The sequence below is a fragment of the Maylandia zebra genome, linkage group LG13 (genome assembly GCF_041146795.1).
Source record: "Maylandia zebra isolate NMK-2024a linkage group LG13, Mzebra_GT3a, whole genome shotgun sequence".
Taxonomy (NCBI): Eukaryota; Metazoa; Chordata; class Actinopteri; order Cichliformes; family Cichlidae; genus Maylandia; species Maylandia zebra.
Window position 1 is genome coordinate 23034652 of NC_135179.1, and position 18707 is coordinate 23053358.

At 41.5% G+C, this 18707-nt stretch overlaps 2 protein-coding genes across 5 annotated transcripts; one reads left to right on the forward strand and one right to left on the reverse strand.

Annotated features, from left to right (window-relative positions):
- The first annotated feature begins 648 nt into the window (after positions 1-648).
- cfl1l (cofilin 1 (non-muscle), like) lies at positions 649-3164 on the forward strand. Its single transcript, XM_004559787.6, has 4 exons — positions 649-806; positions 1644-1939; positions 2185-2261; positions 2413-3164. Exons 1-4 carry the CDS (start codon positions 804-806, stop codon positions 2520-2522), a joined length of 486 nt encoding a protein of 161 aa, XP_004559844.1. The 5' UTR covers positions 649-803; the 3' UTR covers positions 2523-3164.
- A 1524-nt stretch (positions 3165-4688) lies between these two features.
- On the reverse strand, positions 4689-17483 carry rrbp1a (ribosome binding protein 1a). 4 transcript variants are annotated; one of them, XM_076891822.1, is made up of 27 exons: positions 17303-17483; positions 14433-15570; positions 12994-13148; positions 12747-12869; positions 12064-12216; positions 11725-11843; positions 11364-11517; positions 10326-10464; positions 10000-10187; positions 9853-9887; positions 9689-9764; positions 9531-9568; positions 9357-9438; positions 9230-9267; positions 9009-9087; positions 8830-8919; positions 8646-8723; positions 8474-8563; positions 8298-8390; positions 8140-8190; positions 7977-8057; positions 7502-7585; positions 7191-7268; positions 6451-6534; positions 6252-6350; positions 5297-5440; positions 4689-5209 (listed from the first exon to the last, which is right to left on the reverse strand). In XM_076891822.1, exons 2-27 carry the CDS (start codon positions 15550-15552, stop codon positions 5171-5173), a joined length of 3510 nt encoding a protein of 1169 aa, XP_076747937.1. In that variant the 5' UTR covers positions 15553-15570; positions 17303-17483; the 3' UTR covers positions 4689-5170. The 4 variants fall into 4 exon arrangements, with proteins under 4 accessions (XP_076747937.1, XP_004559841.2, XP_076747936.1 ...); XM_004559784.5 differs by having other exon boundaries at positions 9230-9270; positions 10006-10187; positions 17303-17482; XM_076891821.1 differs by having other exon boundaries at positions 9230-9270; positions 17303-17482.
- Between the last annotated feature and the right edge of the window lie 1224 nt (positions 17484-18707).

Here is an 18707-nt window from a genome sequence, read left to right on the forward strand (position 1 = left end):
GTCAATGCGACAGAGAGAAACACAGGGCTTGTGGTGCTATGACTTTAAGAGCAGCGGTGCAACTTTTCTGAGCTATAAAAACAAAACTGAGTCATCACCGAGTCACACACAAAAAAAAAACCTTTAAGAAACGAAGCCGGCAACTCAACATTTACACTAACATGCTCTTCTAAACCGGCCCTCACGAGTTGCAAATATGCATGCAGATATAAGTGTGGTTTTGGCCTGAAACAGTCATTTGTGTATCTCACAGCTCACTGTGCAGAAACAGTCTGGTTTCCACAGGTAGCTAAATAAGTTCTTTTGACACATCTCTTTGCTCATCCTACCTATTACCATATAAGGCCATAGAAATCCATCTGAGCTGCAGATGGCTTAAAAAGTGTAGACGCGGTTGTTCTCCATATATGGACGTCATGTGCCGCTCCCGTCTATAACACCTGGGAGCCTCACCTGAGAAAGATAAAAGATATCAAGCTTAACAAGACTAAAGCGCATAGAAGTAAAAGTAACAAAGAAAACAAAAAACACTCACGTTGTGTGAGGCACTTAAGCACACGCACACCTTTTTTGTGATTTAAGCTTCAAATTATAATTGTGATTAAATGCAAATGCTGAGGTTGCAGATGAAACTGTGTCACACCTGGGAACGGAGGGCTGGGCCGCCTTCTGGAGGTGTGCTCAATTCAACAGGGCTCCTCCTCTATGAGTCAACCTGCTCTCCTTCCTTATGACCCCTCAGCTTTTTAACTGCTGCTGCCATTTTTCTCTGCTGCCTGTTTCCGTCACACATCAGAAGCAAAATGGTGAGTACCTCTCACAAAGAATTATGCTAGGATTTTTTTTTTTTTTTGCTTGAGTTGCCACTCTTGTGTGATTTGTGCGCTCTGCTAAACAATGCAGCCTTAGAAGTGATGACAGCTTTAAGCCTCCTTTTAAAACCAAATTTGGAGGGAAAAAGGAGGAAAAAAGTGAAAACTGTGTGAAATTGGTTGTCGGTAGAGCAACGGTGTAAGGCTTACATGTGATTACTGTGGAGTGGAAGGAAATAAGAAGATGGCTTGCTCTTGGTGCAGAAGGTTTGTTCATTCATGGTGTGGCTTTGCCTCCAAAATGGAGGAAGCTCCGTTCGTGCTTCAAACTTGTTGAGAGAGAATCCCTTGGGGCGGTGTTTCTTGTGCTAACTTGTTCCACAATGACTGGAATGTGACAGATTCAAGGCCTTAAACTGGGGAAAGAATAGCAACACCCTTTGGCACATTGCTGCTTAAAGAAAGTTGGTTAAATGTTTGCACATTTTAATTGCCTGAACAGCACGTCTCACCAAAGCTGAACTCTTTTTGAAGAGCTTCCTGTTTCTTCATCTTTCATTTCTGCTTTTTCTCTCGGAACAAACTGTCGAAGTTGAGAATATCTGCAGATGTACGACCCAAAGCCCAATTTATTTTAAAGTGCTCATTTTGCATCTTGGTATTTAATACAATTACTCCCAATACTTAACTTTATAAATCCCATTGTTTAAATGAGAGGCGTGTCACAAATCTACATGTCTGTAGTAGGAGCAGGTGTGTGTGTGTGTGTGTGTGTGTGTGTGTGTGTGGGAGGTGTTTTTTCCTTTTTATAATATCTTGTCTTTTTACCAGGCATCTGGAGTTAAAGTCACTGACGCCGTTAAGGACCTCATCAATGAAATGAAAGTAGTGAAAAATGATGCTGACCAGAATGAACGCGTAAGATTGGTGATATTCAAAATCGATGACAGCGAGGGCGCCATCGTCGTCGATAAAATCTACCGTCAGAAAGACCTGGCAGACAAGGACGATGTCTTCAAGTTCTTCATCAGCCTCCTGGATTCTAAAGTCTGTCGCTACTTGATGTATGACTGCCACTTTGAAACAAAGGAATCAAGTAGAAAAGAAGAACTGGTCGCTGTGATGTGGTAAGTCCTCAAATTTCTGCTGAGTGTTCCCTCCACTTTTACATGTTAGTTCTTTTTATTTTTATTTTATTTTTATTTTTTTGCCTGCACCCAACTGATCTGCAGGAAGTAATAAAAGAACTAAGCATGATGTCTGGATTCTGATGCTTTTGAGAGTCTGTCGTTTCAAGGAGACGTTTGCACGAATAGGAAAAATGTTTAAGCAGTCTGTTTTGGACACACGGATAATGGCTTCTCTTCATTAGGGCTCCTGATACGGCACCAATCAAAGAAAAAATGAAATACGCTAGCTCCAAAGATTCCCTGAAGAAGATCCAAACAGGTTTGTGTTGGTTTTTTGTGTTTTGTTTTAATTTTTTAGAAAATGTTTTAACATGCCACGTTCTTATTTACGTGTATTTACTTTGAAATTCTATGATATTGTTAACACAAGCTGGTCTTTCCCTTTTTGTTTTATTTATCTTTTCTAACAGGAGTCAAACACATGCTGGAGATGAATGACCTTTCAGATTATGGAACCAGGGAAAGTTTTGCAGAAAGAATGGGAAAAGGTGTAGTCAAGCTTGAGGGCCACGCTGTGTGAGATCACTGAATTAAGCAATAAGGAATAAATAAATGAATGAAAAATATATATTTTTTGCTTTGTTTCCTTGTTTCAAAATGAGGTCAATTAAACAGATTTGAAATGGTACGTCAAAGGTGATTTTTGGGGGTGGGGTTGGGAGATGGTTGACAAAGCTTAAAGTAGGGGGGAGGCTTGGGCTCTGAATGGGATTTTAATAGTGTTAACACAGGGACACAAAACGATCTGGGCACACAGTCGGACTGTGAAATCAACCTTGTTCAGATGGTATTTTACTCATTTTTGGTTTTGTAGGGGGGATTTTTTTTTTTTTTTTTTTTTTTTTTTTTTTTTGACTCTTGGTACCTTGAAATTTCTCCTTTTTCCCCCTGTGTAAATACAAACTTCATGAATCCCTGCATTTGTCAGTATATGCCACTTGTCTTCCTTTTTTAATATTTCTCCACAACAAGAAAGCAAACGTGTGCTGTAAAACAACATTAACAACCTACTGTAGTGCCAAAATGGCTGGGATTTAAGTTTGACAGAAATATTCCTAGGGGTGTTTCTTTGACGGACACCTAGAGTTATAGTACAGGGAAAAACAAATCACTGGAATTGCTGCACTGTTGATGTGTTGTCAAATAAACTCAATGCAATGTTTGTGTGATCTTCTTTGCCTCTTGTTTTGATTTACCGGTGCAATTATGATTTGGTATCAACTATCATATTTCAGTGTTCAGGATATGACTTATAAATATTACAGGTAGAAAAGTGGGTGCTTTTAAGAGGTGGGAGTAACTTAAAATGTATAATCAAGAGAGCTGGAGCCTGGATGTATAGCAAACCGAGCGATATTATTTGCTGATTACTAGTTGTAGCATCACATCCCTAAGAACTGCTCCTTGCATATTATGTCACGTCCTCGTAATTCAAAAATGAGTCGTCTTCGACTTTAAATTGTCGAGATTTCCCACAGAAACAACATGTGAATGTTTCTGAACGTCATGAGACTTTCGGGGATCTCGATTACAAAATATAATCCAGTTCCGGCACTTGATTTGTGAAAACAGGAAGCAGTTTTTAAAGCCGTGTGGGAGCACCGCCTGCTCCCCTCCCTGTCTACTTACCAAAAAATGCATGCACCACAGTGGACCTGAAACACAGGCAGGTGGCTCTTCGAGTATTGGGGCTAAAAGAAACCATCGCACTAGAATTTGGCGGGGTTTGATACGACACTGGATGAACAAGAGGGGCGCTCTGGTCGGTTCGTGATTGGCTGTTTTGCTTTCAGGGAACTAATGACGCACGGCGATTTAGAAAAAGTCGCGCGGCAGCGACGCCTTTTTTTTTTTTTCCTCTAAGTGATTTACGGCAGTTGAGTAGTTTAACAGTCCTCGGAACTTTGACATCTCTTATTGAAAGCGCAATTAGTGAGGCTTTGACTACATTTAGATTTATATTTTTCTTTTTTATTTATAAAGAAGTCGCACTTTGAGCTTTCTCACTTTACTTGAACTAAAAATGAAATTAGTCTCTTTTTCAGAGACTCTACTCTCCGTAAAGTCCTTGAAGTGGTCATAAAGGAAACAGCCAAACACTCTTGGGGGAATTCTAACAGTTTTATTGAAATTAAAGCTTTAAGAAAATACAGTGGCACCTTTTTCCCCCCTTAAAGGTGTCTTTAGTCTGAGCACTATGGCTGGATTTCACATCTGCATTCAGTTGTATGACAAATGTACACGGAGCATGTTGCTGTCTAACAGGACTTCCTGGTAGATAGCAGTAGTCTTTCTCCACATAGCAATGGTTTGGCAAACAGCTTTTAAGCCTGACACAATGATTTAGAGTGTAGTGGTCCTAAGCCAAATGTCAAAACTTATCACATTCTTCTTTCTTACCAATCTTTCCTTAAAGATAATTAGAGGAAAAACAAAGAATTGGAGTTTTCCTCTATAAAACCATAAGGTCCTTTACAGTAGTGCAATGCCAGGGACTACTGTTGTGAGAATCGGTGCAACATAAATAAAAACTCTATTGAATGCCTTAAGGTAAATGTACTGTGCAGGACACATGACTGAAGATGTGTGGTTTTTAATCACACCGGAACTAAAAATGTGCCATTATGCTTCGCTTCCTGCCAACATTGACTGCATTGCAGCAACAACACACACGCACTGAACACCATTACAGAGTGCCAACACTGTAGTTTATTCATTCATACAAATTCAGATTCAATGTGTGTTAATGGCAACCAGCTACAGAGGAAAAGCAGGCCCTGCACTGATGAACCACATTATGTTCCCATCATTCAACCACATAGAAAAGACATACAAAGTAATTGCACAGGTTGATGCACGTTTGACGTACATTCGGTTTCCCTTTTAACACTGAACTATGGGGGAATGTCAGAAATAGAAGGCAGGGGGATAAATAACTTCTGACATAGCCAGAGTTGTTGAGGGAATGTGGGTTTTAATAAAGATTGCAGCAGGATTATCTCCTCTAATCTTAGTTTGAAATGTTTTTAAAAATATCAAATACTTGATTCCTACAGCTGCAATAAATGCAATCAACTACAGTACAAGAAAAGAAATTTTTGGAATGCATAACTATGGTAATTATAAGGCATATTTGGCAGTTTTGTAGTGTCTGCAGTGAACTTCCTCTCACACAGACGTTCCTTCCTTCAGTTCCACGTATTCTCCCTTGAAAAGAAATATGAGAAATGGTAGCATGAAGATATGTAAGAACAAAAGGTTATGAGCGTACACACTGGGAGTGCATTTACTCACCTTGTTCTCCAGGTGCTCCTGTAGTGTTCTCACCGTCTCCCGCTCTTTGGTCAGCTGCTCCCGAGTAGCTTTAAGAAGCTGCTGGAGCTTAGTGGCTGCCTGGCCCAGGTCTTTGGACAGTTTCTTCTCCTTCGCCAAGCGCTCCTGTTCAAACAACCAGGAGCAAACATGACACCAATGAACTAAGGTAAAAAAAAAAAAAAAACACTTTGAAAGAGCTTTACATGTTTTTATAAACAGATGTATTCTTTTTTTATTATATATTATACATATTTGCACATCTTGTTCTTGCTTATTCATTCCATGTTCTATATCAAGTCAAGTGACTTGACTCATGACCTCTTTATACTCTCTTTTGCTGCACTATTCTGAGCCAGGTGATGTATTTTCATTCTGCACTGTTTGGTGTGTAGACTGCATGACAATCAAGTTTCTTTTGTTAGAAGCAGGGCCACTGTCATCCTGACATACTTTGCAGGGTTAAAGATTTATAATAGACCAGCACTCATCCATCCTATACTGTAACCCTGCCACACACTCACCTATGAAATACTACAACCCTATTCATGTAATATGCTCACACTATGCTCGCTATATCTGTATGTTTATGCACAGTTTCAACCATATCAGTAGTTTTTATTATAATAATAATAAAAGCACTTTACGATTCCACTATTCATTCACTCTCACATTCACACACTGGTGGAGGCAAGCTACAGTTGTAGCCACAGCTGCCCTGGGGCAGACTGACAGAAGCGAGGCTGCTATATCGCGCCATCACCAGTAGGCGGTAGACCAAGACAGACAGAGCTGGAGATCGAACCGGCAATCTTCCGGTTACAGGATGAGCTTCCCAATGCCTTGAACCACGGTCGCACTTTTTGTTTAATTTAAACAAAACAAACAAACAGTGGTTGCTATTTTCTAACAAAACGCTATTGTAGCCATTGCGCACCTTCAGCTGAGCTACGTCTTCAGTGTCGGATTGTGGCGACTCTGAGGAATCCTTTAAAAGATCCAGTTGAGCCTGAAGTTCTGCTACAGTTTTTTGGGCCTGAAAGTTGACAGCACACATCTCTGTTATCCACTGCGAACTTAAGAGAAACGTAAAGGTGTAAGAAGAACATAAATACTGCACAGACTGTAGCTGATACCTTCTCATACTCTTCTGAGAGCTGCTGCCTGTGGGTCGCCTCCCCGTGCAGCTTCTCTGCCGTCTGGCTCAACTCGTTCTGGACCTGGCGGCAGACAGAGGCACACTATAAATACACACATACACACACACACACACACACTAATAAGCAGCACAGTGATGCGTAAACAAACATTCTTTTGTTAAATTGCCAGCACTGTGCACACACCAACATACATAAATCAAAAGCTGCTCAACCTGTGGACCGAGTTAGTACTTTCTCTCGCTGTTTCTAGGTGAAAGACTAAAATCAAACACGAGGTTTCTGGGCTTTTAAACATATAAACAAATATCAGGAAACAAAACAGAGGTGAGCATGCAAGTGGAGAATCAGCAGCAGTTAAGAGTTAGGCTCACTCTGTTAGTGCAAGCAGTGGTTAGCATAAACAGCTGCCCTGCTGGAGGAGTACTGGACGGACCGGAATTACAGCCCTACTATATCGGAGTCATCAGGACTTGTTTTTCATGGAAGATCCGTCATTTAGGAGAAGGAAATGACCAAATGTGTTTCTAATTCACATGACAACACACATCTGGATCCTTGCAAATTTAATTCGATGTCCTATTAAATGGAACCAAACCCAATTGTGAAGGAAATGTTAAAAAAAACAAAAAAAAAAACAAAGGAGATTTATTTAAGCCGTTCATGTCACTGTCCAGTACTCTCTAACAGGAAGTGAAGGGTGACATTTGCACCCTGACCTGAGTGGGTTGAGCCTCAGCCGGGCCATTCTGTTCTTGCTGGGCCCGCAGCGTGATCTCGCTCAGCTGCTCTCTGACCTGAAAAAGGAAGCCGCCGCTCGTCACTGTTTACGTAACCTCCATCCATGAATCTCTCGCTTGGCACTCATAAGTCAGTGACAGCTTACTGAGCTGGTTCTGCATGTGAAGTCATGAGTCGCATGGATTCCTTAACGAAAATTCCCTCCTCTCAACTCAAGTACACTTTCATAAGAATGCTTTACATATTATTGGTTAGACGATGGGAAAGTGAGTCACGGCGGTGTAGTCACCTGTGCGAGCTCCTCCTTGTGTGCCTTGGCCTCCTTCCGGGCCAAATCCAGCTGGCTCTGACACTCCGACAGCTGCAGCTTCAGCTGAACGCAGAGCAGAGCACAGGCAGGAGCCAATGTTAGTGTTGTTGTTTTAAGTGGAACAAAATATGTAAATGAACACATCATTTTAAATATGAACAGATAACTCAGCAAATTTATTATTAGATATTCTCCAGCTTAACCCCTTAACTCTTGTGTATCATATTTGATAAAGGAAGCTTTTGTACGTTTTTGAGACTTCTACATCAGTGTGTTACATTTGCACTTTAATAAATGCATGGAAGTTGTTTTTTAACTAGTCAAGAAACCAGGTGTATAGCCTGAATGCAAGAATAAAGGTGAAACTATGCCAGTAATATACAAGTTTCTGTCATTTAATATAAATATAATACAATTCTAGTAAGCCTGCTAAAGATCTTAGCTGCTTGTGTACCTGCTCCATCTCCTCTGAGATTAGATGACTGTCTGTCTGCTTTTCCAGCTGGGCTTCCAGAAGCATCATCTGCTCCTTCAACTGTAGAGAAAAAAAAAAGACAACTTAAAACATGCCAACTTACCCCCAGGAGGTGATTTAAATAGAGTGGAGAAATCCTCACCTGTTCTATACTTTGGTTTTCTGCTTCCAGCTTACTGACTTTCTGCAAAGCCTGGCAATGTAACAAGATACCGTAAATTAGTTTTGAAAACCCCTGAAAGTGACATTGTTTTTAAAGTCAAGATAAAGATAAAATTTTTAGTAGGTATTATTAGTCACCTCTTTCAGCTGTTCCTCTGAGTTAGCCATCTTGGATTTCCATACGAGCTCTTCCTCCTCCACACTCTTCTGAAGATGTTTCAGCATTCCTTCCTAAAGGAGAAAATGGAGAGATCTATAGATGGACCATATCAACTTTGTAATACGTAATTCACCACTGGATTTTAGAAACGTACAGTTTCAGCCAGTACTGTCCTGTACTGTTCACATTCAGCCTGCAGGGAACCATGGCTTTCCTCCCCCTCCTTCAGTTTCTCAAGCAACTCCTATAACAAACCACAAACATTCACAACCTCTTCTGCCAGGTTACTTTAAACCAGTATGTGGAAACAGTGTAAAGTGGCTTACTGAATGTGCTGTGTTTGACTGAGACTCCTGGCTCAGAGCTCCCTGAGCGTTCTGTGTAAACACTTTTAACCAGTTTAACTAAGAGGAGAAAAAGTAGGCATAAATGAGTCACAGGCACATTATCACCTGTTTTGGAATAAAAAGCTCATTCAGCAACTCTCCCAGTGAAATCCCCCTTTCTTACCTGCTCTGTCTCTACAGGTATCTGTGGGAAAAGTGTCTGGAGAGCTTCTTTGGTTTCATTTTGAAAAGCTGCCAGTTCTGCCGCAGTGTTCTGTTTAAGCAGTGAACGACATTATCAGTAAGGTGACTGGCAGCAAACTGGTTTCCGCTGATAAGCCACCAGCAGGTGAAAAGACTTACCGCGTGAGTGGCAACCTTCTCTTTTGCTACCCTCAGTTCATCTTGTAATGACGTGACCAGAGCATCCTTTTCAGTCAAACTATTAAAGCAAACAAAAGACAAAACAGATGTAAATAACTGACCTAATTTTATGCGAGGCTGATCTTTACATGTGGCAGACTTATTAACCTGTGTGTACGATTTGCCTGTTAAGGCAGAACAGCAACATTTAAGTGCATTACCTGTTCTGTAGTAGTGCAAGCTCTGCAGAGCCATCTGACTGCTGAAACAGGAACAACATGCAAATCAATTTTTTTCTTTCTGGGCAGCTCTAAAAGCAGAATCATGCACATCGACAGGAACGCTTACTTGTGTGTTCTTCAGTGTCACCATTTCTTCTTTGAGGTTTTTGAGTTCATCCTGAAGTGCTGTGACCTGACTGGCATCTTCACTAAAAGGTTACACAATTTACACAGAGGTATAAATCATAACAAAACCAACCTGCACTTTCTATTAGCCCAAGATAATTATAAAGCACCTTACCTCTTATTTCTTTGCTCAAGCTCAGCAATAGTGTTCTCCTATTGAAAGGGAACATTATTTGCCATTAGCCCATTTTTTGCGATCTATATTTATCCTGAGAAACTGAGAAGTGATACTTTTTGGTAACAAATTAAATGTCAAATGCATGCAGTGCTTACAGCAGCTTCCTTCTTTATCTGCAGTTGCTTCAGTTCCTCGTGAAGCACATTTAACTGGCTCTCTCTCTCTTGCAAGCTGTACATAAGGGCGTGATATTTAGAAAGTGAATAAACCAGCATTGGATGTGATATTGATTTATGAGAGAGGAAGAGTAAACACCTACCTGATCTTTAGACGTTCCACATCTTCAGAGTTCACCTGGAAAATGTAAAAATAACAAACATCTTTAGGTGTGACTACATACTAGTCAGCAATTTTAGGTGTGGTTACGTATTAGTCATCTCTTTCATAGAGGTCAAACTTAAAATACTTTTACCTGTTTGTTATCCTCCTCCTTTTTATTCTGACTGGCCTCCAACAGGGAGTTGATTGACGCCACCTGCTGTTCAAGCTGTCTTTTCTCTTTCTTTGTCTCCTCCAGCTGGACAGTGAAGGCATCCACCTGAGCAGAACGCTCCTTGAGCTCAGCCTCCAACTTCTTAACACGTACTTGAAACTCTGTAGAAATAAAAACTTGCAAGTTAATCTTTAGCTTTAAATACTTTGACTAAGACTTGTCTAAGATTAATTTTTCTATTTAAACTACTGACATAAAAAAATGCCAACACTTAAATATGATAGCCTTTGCTCACTGACCTGAGAGTGTGCCACTGTCCTGTTGGGCCTTGTCCAAAGTTGCCTGCAGGCTGCCATTTCTACTCTGTGTTGTTCTGAGTTCCTCACACACCTCCTCCAATTTCCTCTGCAATGCCTGTTCTTTCTCTGCGTGGCTGGTCTGAAGAAGAAATTAAGTTGTTACAAACAGCAGAGGGCAGCAAAGTATCACTAAAACTTTTCTTGTAACTGACAGCATTGAGTCATATGCATCCTTAAAAGTTCCACAAAAAGAAAGAGCCAACAGAAAATGTCACAAAAAGAAAAAATATTAACAGTTACATTAAACAGACATCTTATTTCTAAGCTAAGCAGTTCTTTCTACGAGCATCACAGGAGGAGATTTGATTTGGAAATGACAGAATTTCCTTTGTCTCCATGTTGTTGATAGTCACAGTCCAAAAAAATATAACTCTTTCATCATGTGAGCGTGATTTGTTGCATAATATGTACAAAGACTTTAGACTGCTGGGAGGGCAGTAAGTAAATGATTAAACAAAAGGCACACTTGACTTGTGAGAAGTGCTGACTCACTTGTTCCACATTACCAGTAATAGCTCAGAGCAGCAGCATTCCATGAGTGGGACTGTGTGGGCTGATAGTGCATAAAACAAGGAAATTAACAGACCAAAACACACTGTTGTACTTCCTGCCTGAAAACTGGAAATGGTGTCACGTTTTTATGGCCGATTACAACAGGCTGGGGAGGAGCGATGCTCGGACATGAACGCATTCCAGCTGGCACCTACAGCCCCCGTCATTGTTACAGCTGCATTCCATTCTCGGCCCTAGGCTCTATGATTACAAGGCAATTAGACGTCCCTTAACATTAGAGAGTCTAGAGATTGGTGGGGAAAGGCCTAGGCTTGCATTTTGTAGATGCTCAGACACCAACTCGCTGCAGAAACAAGATTATATAAAAAAAGCTAGAATAAATGTGGTCCCATAGCAAAACAGACAGGGAAAAAAAAAAAAAAAAATCAGGTCTTATGTAGTGATAATAAAGATAATGCAGCCAACCTGAAACTGTGAGAGCTCCTTCTCAGCAGCAGAGACCTTGGCCTCCAGCCCTTTCCTTATGTTCTCATCTGCAAGCACACTCTCCGTCTTCTCTCCGAGTTCCTTGGTTAACTTTGCACATTCCTGTCGCAGCTTGGCCAGCTCTGCATTTTGTCTGAGGGCAGAGGGGAGACAGACATCAGCTCAAGAGTAAAGACACATGCCTTTCAAGCCTGAGTCAACCTTCAGACCTGTTATAAAAAGAATCTGAATCAGTACACACTGTACTGAAGTTAAAACTTAATGTATTTATAAAGAGGTAAAAATCTCTTAATGCCCCATACTAGTCCAGTTACCGTGTCAGCGTTTGGTAAAAACTCACTTGCTCTCGGCTTGACTCGTAGCCTGGTTGAGCGCATCACGCAGGATGGAGTTCTCCTGCTGTAGGCGAGCAAGTTGGGCATTGGGGCCTTTTTCCAGCTGGTCCTGAAGGCTTAGGATCTGCAGTCATTTTTAAGATTTTTTTTAATGTTGCTAAAGAAACCATTAAGCCTGGTGCTACTGCTCTTTCACAAGAGTAATGTTTAATGTGTTTCAAGAGTAAACTAAATCTTCCTTTCTAACAGGAGTCAGATTACTCAGAGAACCATAAAATAATACAACGCAAACACAAATATACCTGTTTGATTTTTAAATTCAATGTAATGTGTATTAAACTGACCTTTGCATTGAGTCTCTGCGTTTGGGCTACGTGGTCCTGGTAGCTGGCCTGCATGCGAGCCTGCAGAGCAACCATTTCTTGCTCTCTCTTACTCAGCTGAGAACTCAGCCTCGTCTCTACGCTGGCCACCTTGGCCTTCTCAGCAGACAACTCCTGATAAATGGACGGCACAATCAGAGAAAGGATTCACGTTCATTGTGTTACAACAAGTCACTTAAGAATGAAATCTCACCAACTGTCCATCAATCTCACGAGAGAGGAGAGGATTATAAATTTTGGAACATATTATTGGCTTTACCTCTCACTTAGCACCTACCAATCAGGTTTTTAAAAAATATATCATAATACGGTGTAAAACAGAGCAGTGGCTACCAAATCAAAGTGAAACTACTGCCCCTGCATCTTAAAGATTTTTTTCTCTATTGTAACCTGATAAAGTTAGCTTCCCAATAGTGCCACCCTCAGGACAAAAGAAGACTAGTGCAGCTGTCAGTGCACAGTCATGGCAACAGGATATTAGTCCTTTTAATTTAGTTTCTTTATCTGCTGCCACAATGCCAAACCACACTTTCAGGCTTAGTTATAATAAGGATTTAAATGCAGCTATGATTCTCGTCCATATTATGAGTAATAATAGTCTCACTGGGCAGACCTGCTGTTTTTGAGACTCTTCTATGTCTGACCTTGGTGAGCTCTCGAAGACGATTCTTTACTGCAGAAGCATCCTCTTGCTCTGCTGCCAGCTGTTTCTCTCGCTCGTCCAGCTGCTTCTTCAGCATGGCCACTGGGTCTCCTTTCTGAGTGGCCTAAACACACAAACAAACACACAGAGAGATGCAAAAGAATGAATCTTTCTTCAACTCTCAAATGTATTCAGTGAACTATGTTCTTTTGTGAGGCTTTTCCTTCACTGACTCTGCTGTTCCATACCTTGTGCCAGGTGTCCTGGATGATGCCAACTTTCTCAGACAGAATCTCGATGAGCCTGTGTGCCTCTCCCTCACTGAACACCATGCTGCTGATGGTTGATACCAGGGCCTTATAAGGCAGGTACAGCGGAGCATCGGCAGAATCCACTGCTGCAACTGCAAAGGCAAACACAGAATAATGCAGAAGAATTAAATAAACTCAGAATTAATTAATATCTAAAATAAGGTGGTCTAGACAAAGGTGACTGAATTCTCTCACACCGCCTTAGGAAAAGGACAATGCTACAACATGTCCTTTGGGTCTGGGGCCCTGGGCATTTTCAGATGGCAAAATAATGGGGCATTGTGGCACCAGGCGGAGACAAGCCTCAGGCAAGTGAGAAAGCCGACCCCACCTCTCTTCTCATTGTCAGCAGCACTGAGAGGCTTTGTAAGTTAACAAAACAGAGCAACAGTGTTTGGACAAGCTGGTGTGCTCTCTGCCCTCCAGAGCTAAGTGCCAGACGTTACCCACCACTGCCATTGGCACTATTTCCACAAGTCCACAGCTCAAGTTCATCAGTACTGACAAGTTATTCCTGACTTAGATTGTAAGTATGTGTATGCAAGCCAACTCTTAAACATTAAACTCTCACTACAACAACCAGTGTTATGGCTAATGTAGTTCCTGCCATTTCCATTGATTTAAATGAGAAGGTCTATTATAGAAACTGTAACAGTAACAGCAGATAGCTGCATAGCATAATAGCAGGCCTTTGCGTTGAGCAAACAATGTCTTGTTTACATTAAAGAATAGCTGCTTGTAGAGTTAATCAAAGAGCAAACAACCAGCTTCCCAGAAAAAAATGTCGATATCTAAAACATATGAAGGGTTACCAAGGAAGTAAAGACAGTGAGTACTTCTCATTTTGGAACATGTACAACATTAGATCTTCTGTTTTACACTGATGTGAACTCATTCCTCCTCCACCACCACTGGAGATGGACCAGTCCCTTAAATGTGCCTCAAAAAGAGCAGGGAGGAGGCTTCGAGAGGAGCTTAGAGCAAGGAAACACGTGCATCCTAAAAAGTATTCTGTATGCACACACAGAAAATCACCAGCACTGGAACCAAGGATTCCCATTCATCTCTCCCTCACATCTCTTTGGAAGAGGTAAAAGATGCCAGAAAGACATATGTGAGGGAAATGAAGGGACATATTAGCATAATAAAAAGCAGCCAGTGCAGCACTGTGGTCATATCTGAAACTAAAGCTGCGGTTTCTGTAGAGCTATGTGCATTGTCATCTACCGTGTGTAGACTGCCTGTTTCGGAGCCATTCCTCTTTCTTTAATAACTTTAAAATTAAACTATATAAATATTAAAATAAGATTAATAATACTACATTTTGCAACATCTAGTACACAGTAATCAGAGATCTCTAAAATATAAATGCTTACCAGGCTCAGTCTTCTTCTTTGATGCCTTTTTCTTGGGTTCTTGTGCTTTTGCTGCAACAGAGGGAGCCTGCTGGGATCCCACCGGGGGCACAGCCATCACTGGGACATCTTTAGTGACAGCCTCCAGCACCGGAGCAGTTTTAGATGGAGCTGGTACAGACTTGGTTGGTGCTGGAGCAGATTTGGATGTGACAGGGGCAGGCTTAGCTGATGCAGGAGCAGCAGAAGTGGAAGATTTGGTTGAAGAGGACTTGGCTGTTGTAGAAGTTGGAGCCGGAGCAGACTTCGTTGAAGCAGGTGGAGGAGCGGACTTGGCTGAAGCAGGTGGAGGAGCGGCCTTGGCTGAAGCAGGTGGAGGAGCAGACTTGGCTGAAGCAGGTGGAGGAGCGGCCTTGGCTGAAGCAGGTGGAGGAGCGGCCTTGGCTGAAGCAGGTGGAGGAGCAGACTTGGCTGAAGCAGGTGGAGGAGCGGCCTTGGCTGAAGCAGGTTGAGGAGCGGCCTTGGCTGAAGCAGGTGCAGAGGATGGAGCAGTTACCTTCGTTGGGGCAGAGACTGGAGCCTGGGTTACGGCAGAAGCTGCAGAGGACTTGATCGGTTCAGACACAACTACAGATGACTGGGTTGAAGCTGGCTCAACCTTTGCCACTTTCTGCTTCTTCTTCTTCTCTTTAGGTGAAGGTGCAGGTGAGGGCTCAGGAGCTGGGTTTGGTTCAGCAGCAGACTTGGGCTGCATCTCTGCTGCAACTTCAAAAGTGGAGACAGGCACAGAAACAGAAGGAGCTACAGTTGGCGCAGTTACACCCTCACTGACTATGTCAGCGTCAGTGTCGGCATCGCCTTCAGAAACGTCTTCAGCTTTCTCCTGCTCTGGGATCTTCCCATTGGGCTTTTCATCTTTCTTCTTTCCACGGTTCTTCTTCTCAGACACTTTGTCCTTTTTCTTTTTCTCAGTGCGAACAGACTGTGTCTTACCCAGTTCTCTGCGCTGTTTAGCCAGGGCCTCCTCATAAGAGGTCTCCTTCATGGAGAAGGTGGAGACGAGGGCAATCCCAACAGCAGAGATCACCATGAATCCACCAAAAACCATAATCCCAAGGGTCTGGGGGTCATAGATATCCATGGCTAAATTTTAGTAAACCTGGAAAATAAAAATAAAAGGGGGGGGGGGGGGGGGGGGGGGGGGGAATTCACTTTGTCATTCATACTCAGACAAAATTGTAATATTACCAAAGAAAAAAATGTAAGTAACATTAGCTGCTTTAGCAAAGCAACTGATCAGACAGAATTACCATTAATGCTCTTAGGAGAAACAATCCTAGCTTTTACATCAAACGGCCTCAAGGTGTCACTGTCAAGTCCAATAACTTGTGGCCACAGAAAGCAGAACAATAAATCTTGAACTCTGAAACCAAATAGTTGCTTACTTTCGGGTTGAATGCGTTTTTCTCACATTTATTTGCATCTCATACAGTCAGTTTAACACTGAATGCAAGAGCGATAACCTCAGACAAAGTGTCATTTAAAGCCATTCACTTTTTTAACATTAGAATTATCATTTTGATTACTGCATTTTTATAACAGAACAGGTCCATACTTTTGGGCACAATATCTTCTGAAGCAAAATCAAAAACTTTTTTGAAACAGATGCTCAAAAAATTGATCGATCATATCAAAAATGGTTACAAACCAATGTAATACACACAGAAAATGCAGAGATTTCCATAAGCTGACTTGTGGTTAAAGTAAATGCCTTCAAGAGTATTCAGCTTTTTCTTCAAGGCTCTTAAAAGTTCTTCTCACAGACCAGAACATTTCACCTGCAGGGTGAAATGTTGGCTGACTGTTTTTTGCGGGTCACTAAAACACCTTGATTTATTCTAGCAGAATTATCATTTATATCTGGAACAGATATGTTATCTTAACAGAAAATGCATAAACACAAGAAGCCAACACATGTAGAGGTTTATTGTTTTAAAACAAAGCAACGTGACACGGAAAGGAAAAGTGCAGAATAAGAGTCCAGAGTCCCTGTTCATTGCAGGGTCTATAAGCTAGACTCAAAGGGGAAGGTACGGCCCTGCCTCCTATCTGTGATGTCACACACCAGCGCATCTTTACTCAGGCTGAACTGAAGAAGAGGACTGAAAGAAAGCCAACTCGACCCCAACTGTTATATAGAAGTGCACCTTTGTTACGAAAAACACATCCCTCAGACAGAGCCTAAGATATCTGACTTTAATTCATGGCTATAGTGGTTCTCATAGAGGGTGTACTGAAGATATTTAAACTGTCTTCAGATAAAAGGCGTGAAATTGAATAAGTCGTGAAGGTTTTAAAAAGATGTATATAATAACAGCTTACTTGTTCCCCATAATCTAATACACACACATCGACTTCAATAACTTCAAAGATAGTTTATTCAAGCTAATCCTAAAATTATCCCAAAACCACAAGTGAAAGGGATTATTCAAAGTTTACAAACCGTTATGAGCACCCTATTTCTCGTGCCGCGCATTAAAGCACAGTGATGTGCAAATGCTCCAAGTATTTCATTTATTTATTTATTTTAAATTTTATATGGTTTTAATCAATACTTACCAGCTAGCACTGCAGCTAACACTATGAATCAATGAAATTGGCTAACGTCCTGCACAATAAGCGTCGCTTACGCAACAAAAATGGACAACACAAGCTGTAATAAAAATGCAGACTAAACAGTTAGCGAGAAAAAGGTCTAAAATCATTTTAAATAACTTCCGTCTGGTCTGTTTCTATGGCAGTAGTTTTCTTAGGGGCTAACAGTTAACAGCTTTCCAAGCTAGCTAAAGATGGTTCAATGAATAAAAAAATTCCAAGAATCCCACGCTTACCCCGGCGCTGATAACGCTACGTCTGCTCGCTTCAAAGGGAATATACTGAGGTCGAGTTATAGATGAAGTGGCTTTTGAGCAAAGCTACCTATATTTCCAGCTATCTGGCTAACTTGTCTTTTTTTCCAGTGCTCTCCTCCTGACTCCGCTGGAGAATCCTCGGTCTGCTGTGAAGTCGTGGCACTTTGAGCTGGCTAGACGCGCTGGCCCCATGCCCCAGATAGCTACCATAAATCCACCAGGTTTCTGATTGGCTGGAATGTTCTCAAGACGGAAATGAGGCTGCTGGGAGTTGTAGTTTACTGCGGTCATGGAAAAAGTTCGCACAGTGAGATGGTTTTTCAGTCAAACAAAAGCGATTTGTTTGAAACGGAGAGTAAGTAAGTAAGTTTCCTGTTACTATGTCTTTTAACTGCGCTCACTCTGGAGGAGGGTATGCTTTGTAAAGTTGAGAAGAAACACTTTTTTACACTTAAAAGCGCCTTTTTTCGTTTTTGAGGACTGCCCTGTTCTGGCAAAAGGAAGTATTCAAAATATCCACATATTTAAACAAAGTGCTCTTATTTGTAAGGCCACAGCAACTTTGAAAGGAGTAGGTCTATGGGAGGTATCTTTTCTTTAATGCAAAGTACAGTGTAACCTACTGACCTCTTCTTTTGTCAAAGTATTTTTGCTGTGAGCAGGACTTCTGCTTTTCACCACTTCCATTTATATTTTTCTACACTTTCACAATTTTGTGTCAAGAGAGTTTCAGATTTTTCCAATACACAGATACACAAGTGCACATCAGGGTCTTTTCACATCCCATAATAAGCCTTTCCGAAATCCTTGACACAACCACTTCTCAAAGTCCTTTAAAAAGCAGTTTGAGAAGTGGTGGCACTTGTTTGTTCAGGTAAGCTCGCAGATTGTCCTTGTCATTCTTCAGCAATTGTTTTGACTTTGAGATGACGGTGTGTTACTAATGCGAGCATAAAAGCAAACGATTCCCTGAGCAGGGCAGGGTGGATGAACCCAGAAAAGGTTTGGTCATAACACGCACCTTGCTTTGAGTCCTTTTGATGTTTTGTTAATGATGGAATTCCATTACTGAAGGACGAACATGCACTGTCCTCCAGACATTCCTTCACACTTTCACCCAAGATGTGCCAGTCCCCTGTGCTTCTGTGTCAGGGGGCAGGCAAGGAGGCAATGTTAGATATTTATATTGCTGAGGGCCAAAATCGAAGTGCTGCTTTCTCTTCTTACTCTCAGAAGCTGAGAAGAATTTCAGAAATCTTTGCAGGACCAGGAAGAAGCATCCTAACCCGTTTCAATAAGGAAGCACAGATGATCCAGTTACGTCAATAAGCCCTGCAGGTGCGGTTAAAAAAAAAACATTCAGAGAGTACATTCTCTTTATGGG

Bases quoted from the DNA above. Each gene is read 5' to 3' on its own strand.
- rrbp1a (XM_076891821.1), bottom strand. From the start codon at position 15,552: ATGGATATCTATGACCCCCAGACCCTTGGGATTATGGTTTTTGGTGGA. The intron at 7,269-7,501 runs GTGACTACACCG...TTCCTTTTTCAG, and splicing joins ACAAGGAGGAGCTCGCACAG to GTCAGAGAGCAGCTGAGCGA. The intron at 5,441-6,251 runs GTGCGCAATGGC...TTGTTTGAACAG, and splicing joins AAGACGTAGCTCAGCTGAAG to GAGCGCTTGGCGAAGGAGAA.
- cfl1l (XM_004559787.6), top strand. The intron at 1,940-2,184 runs GTAAGTCCTCAA...TCTCTTCATTAG, and splicing joins GAACTGGTCGCTGTGATGTG to GGCTCCTGATACGGCACCAA. The intron at 2,262-2,412 runs GTTTGTGTTGGT...CTTTTCTAACAG, and splicing joins CCTGAAGAAGATCCAAACAG to GAGTCAAACACATGCTGGAG.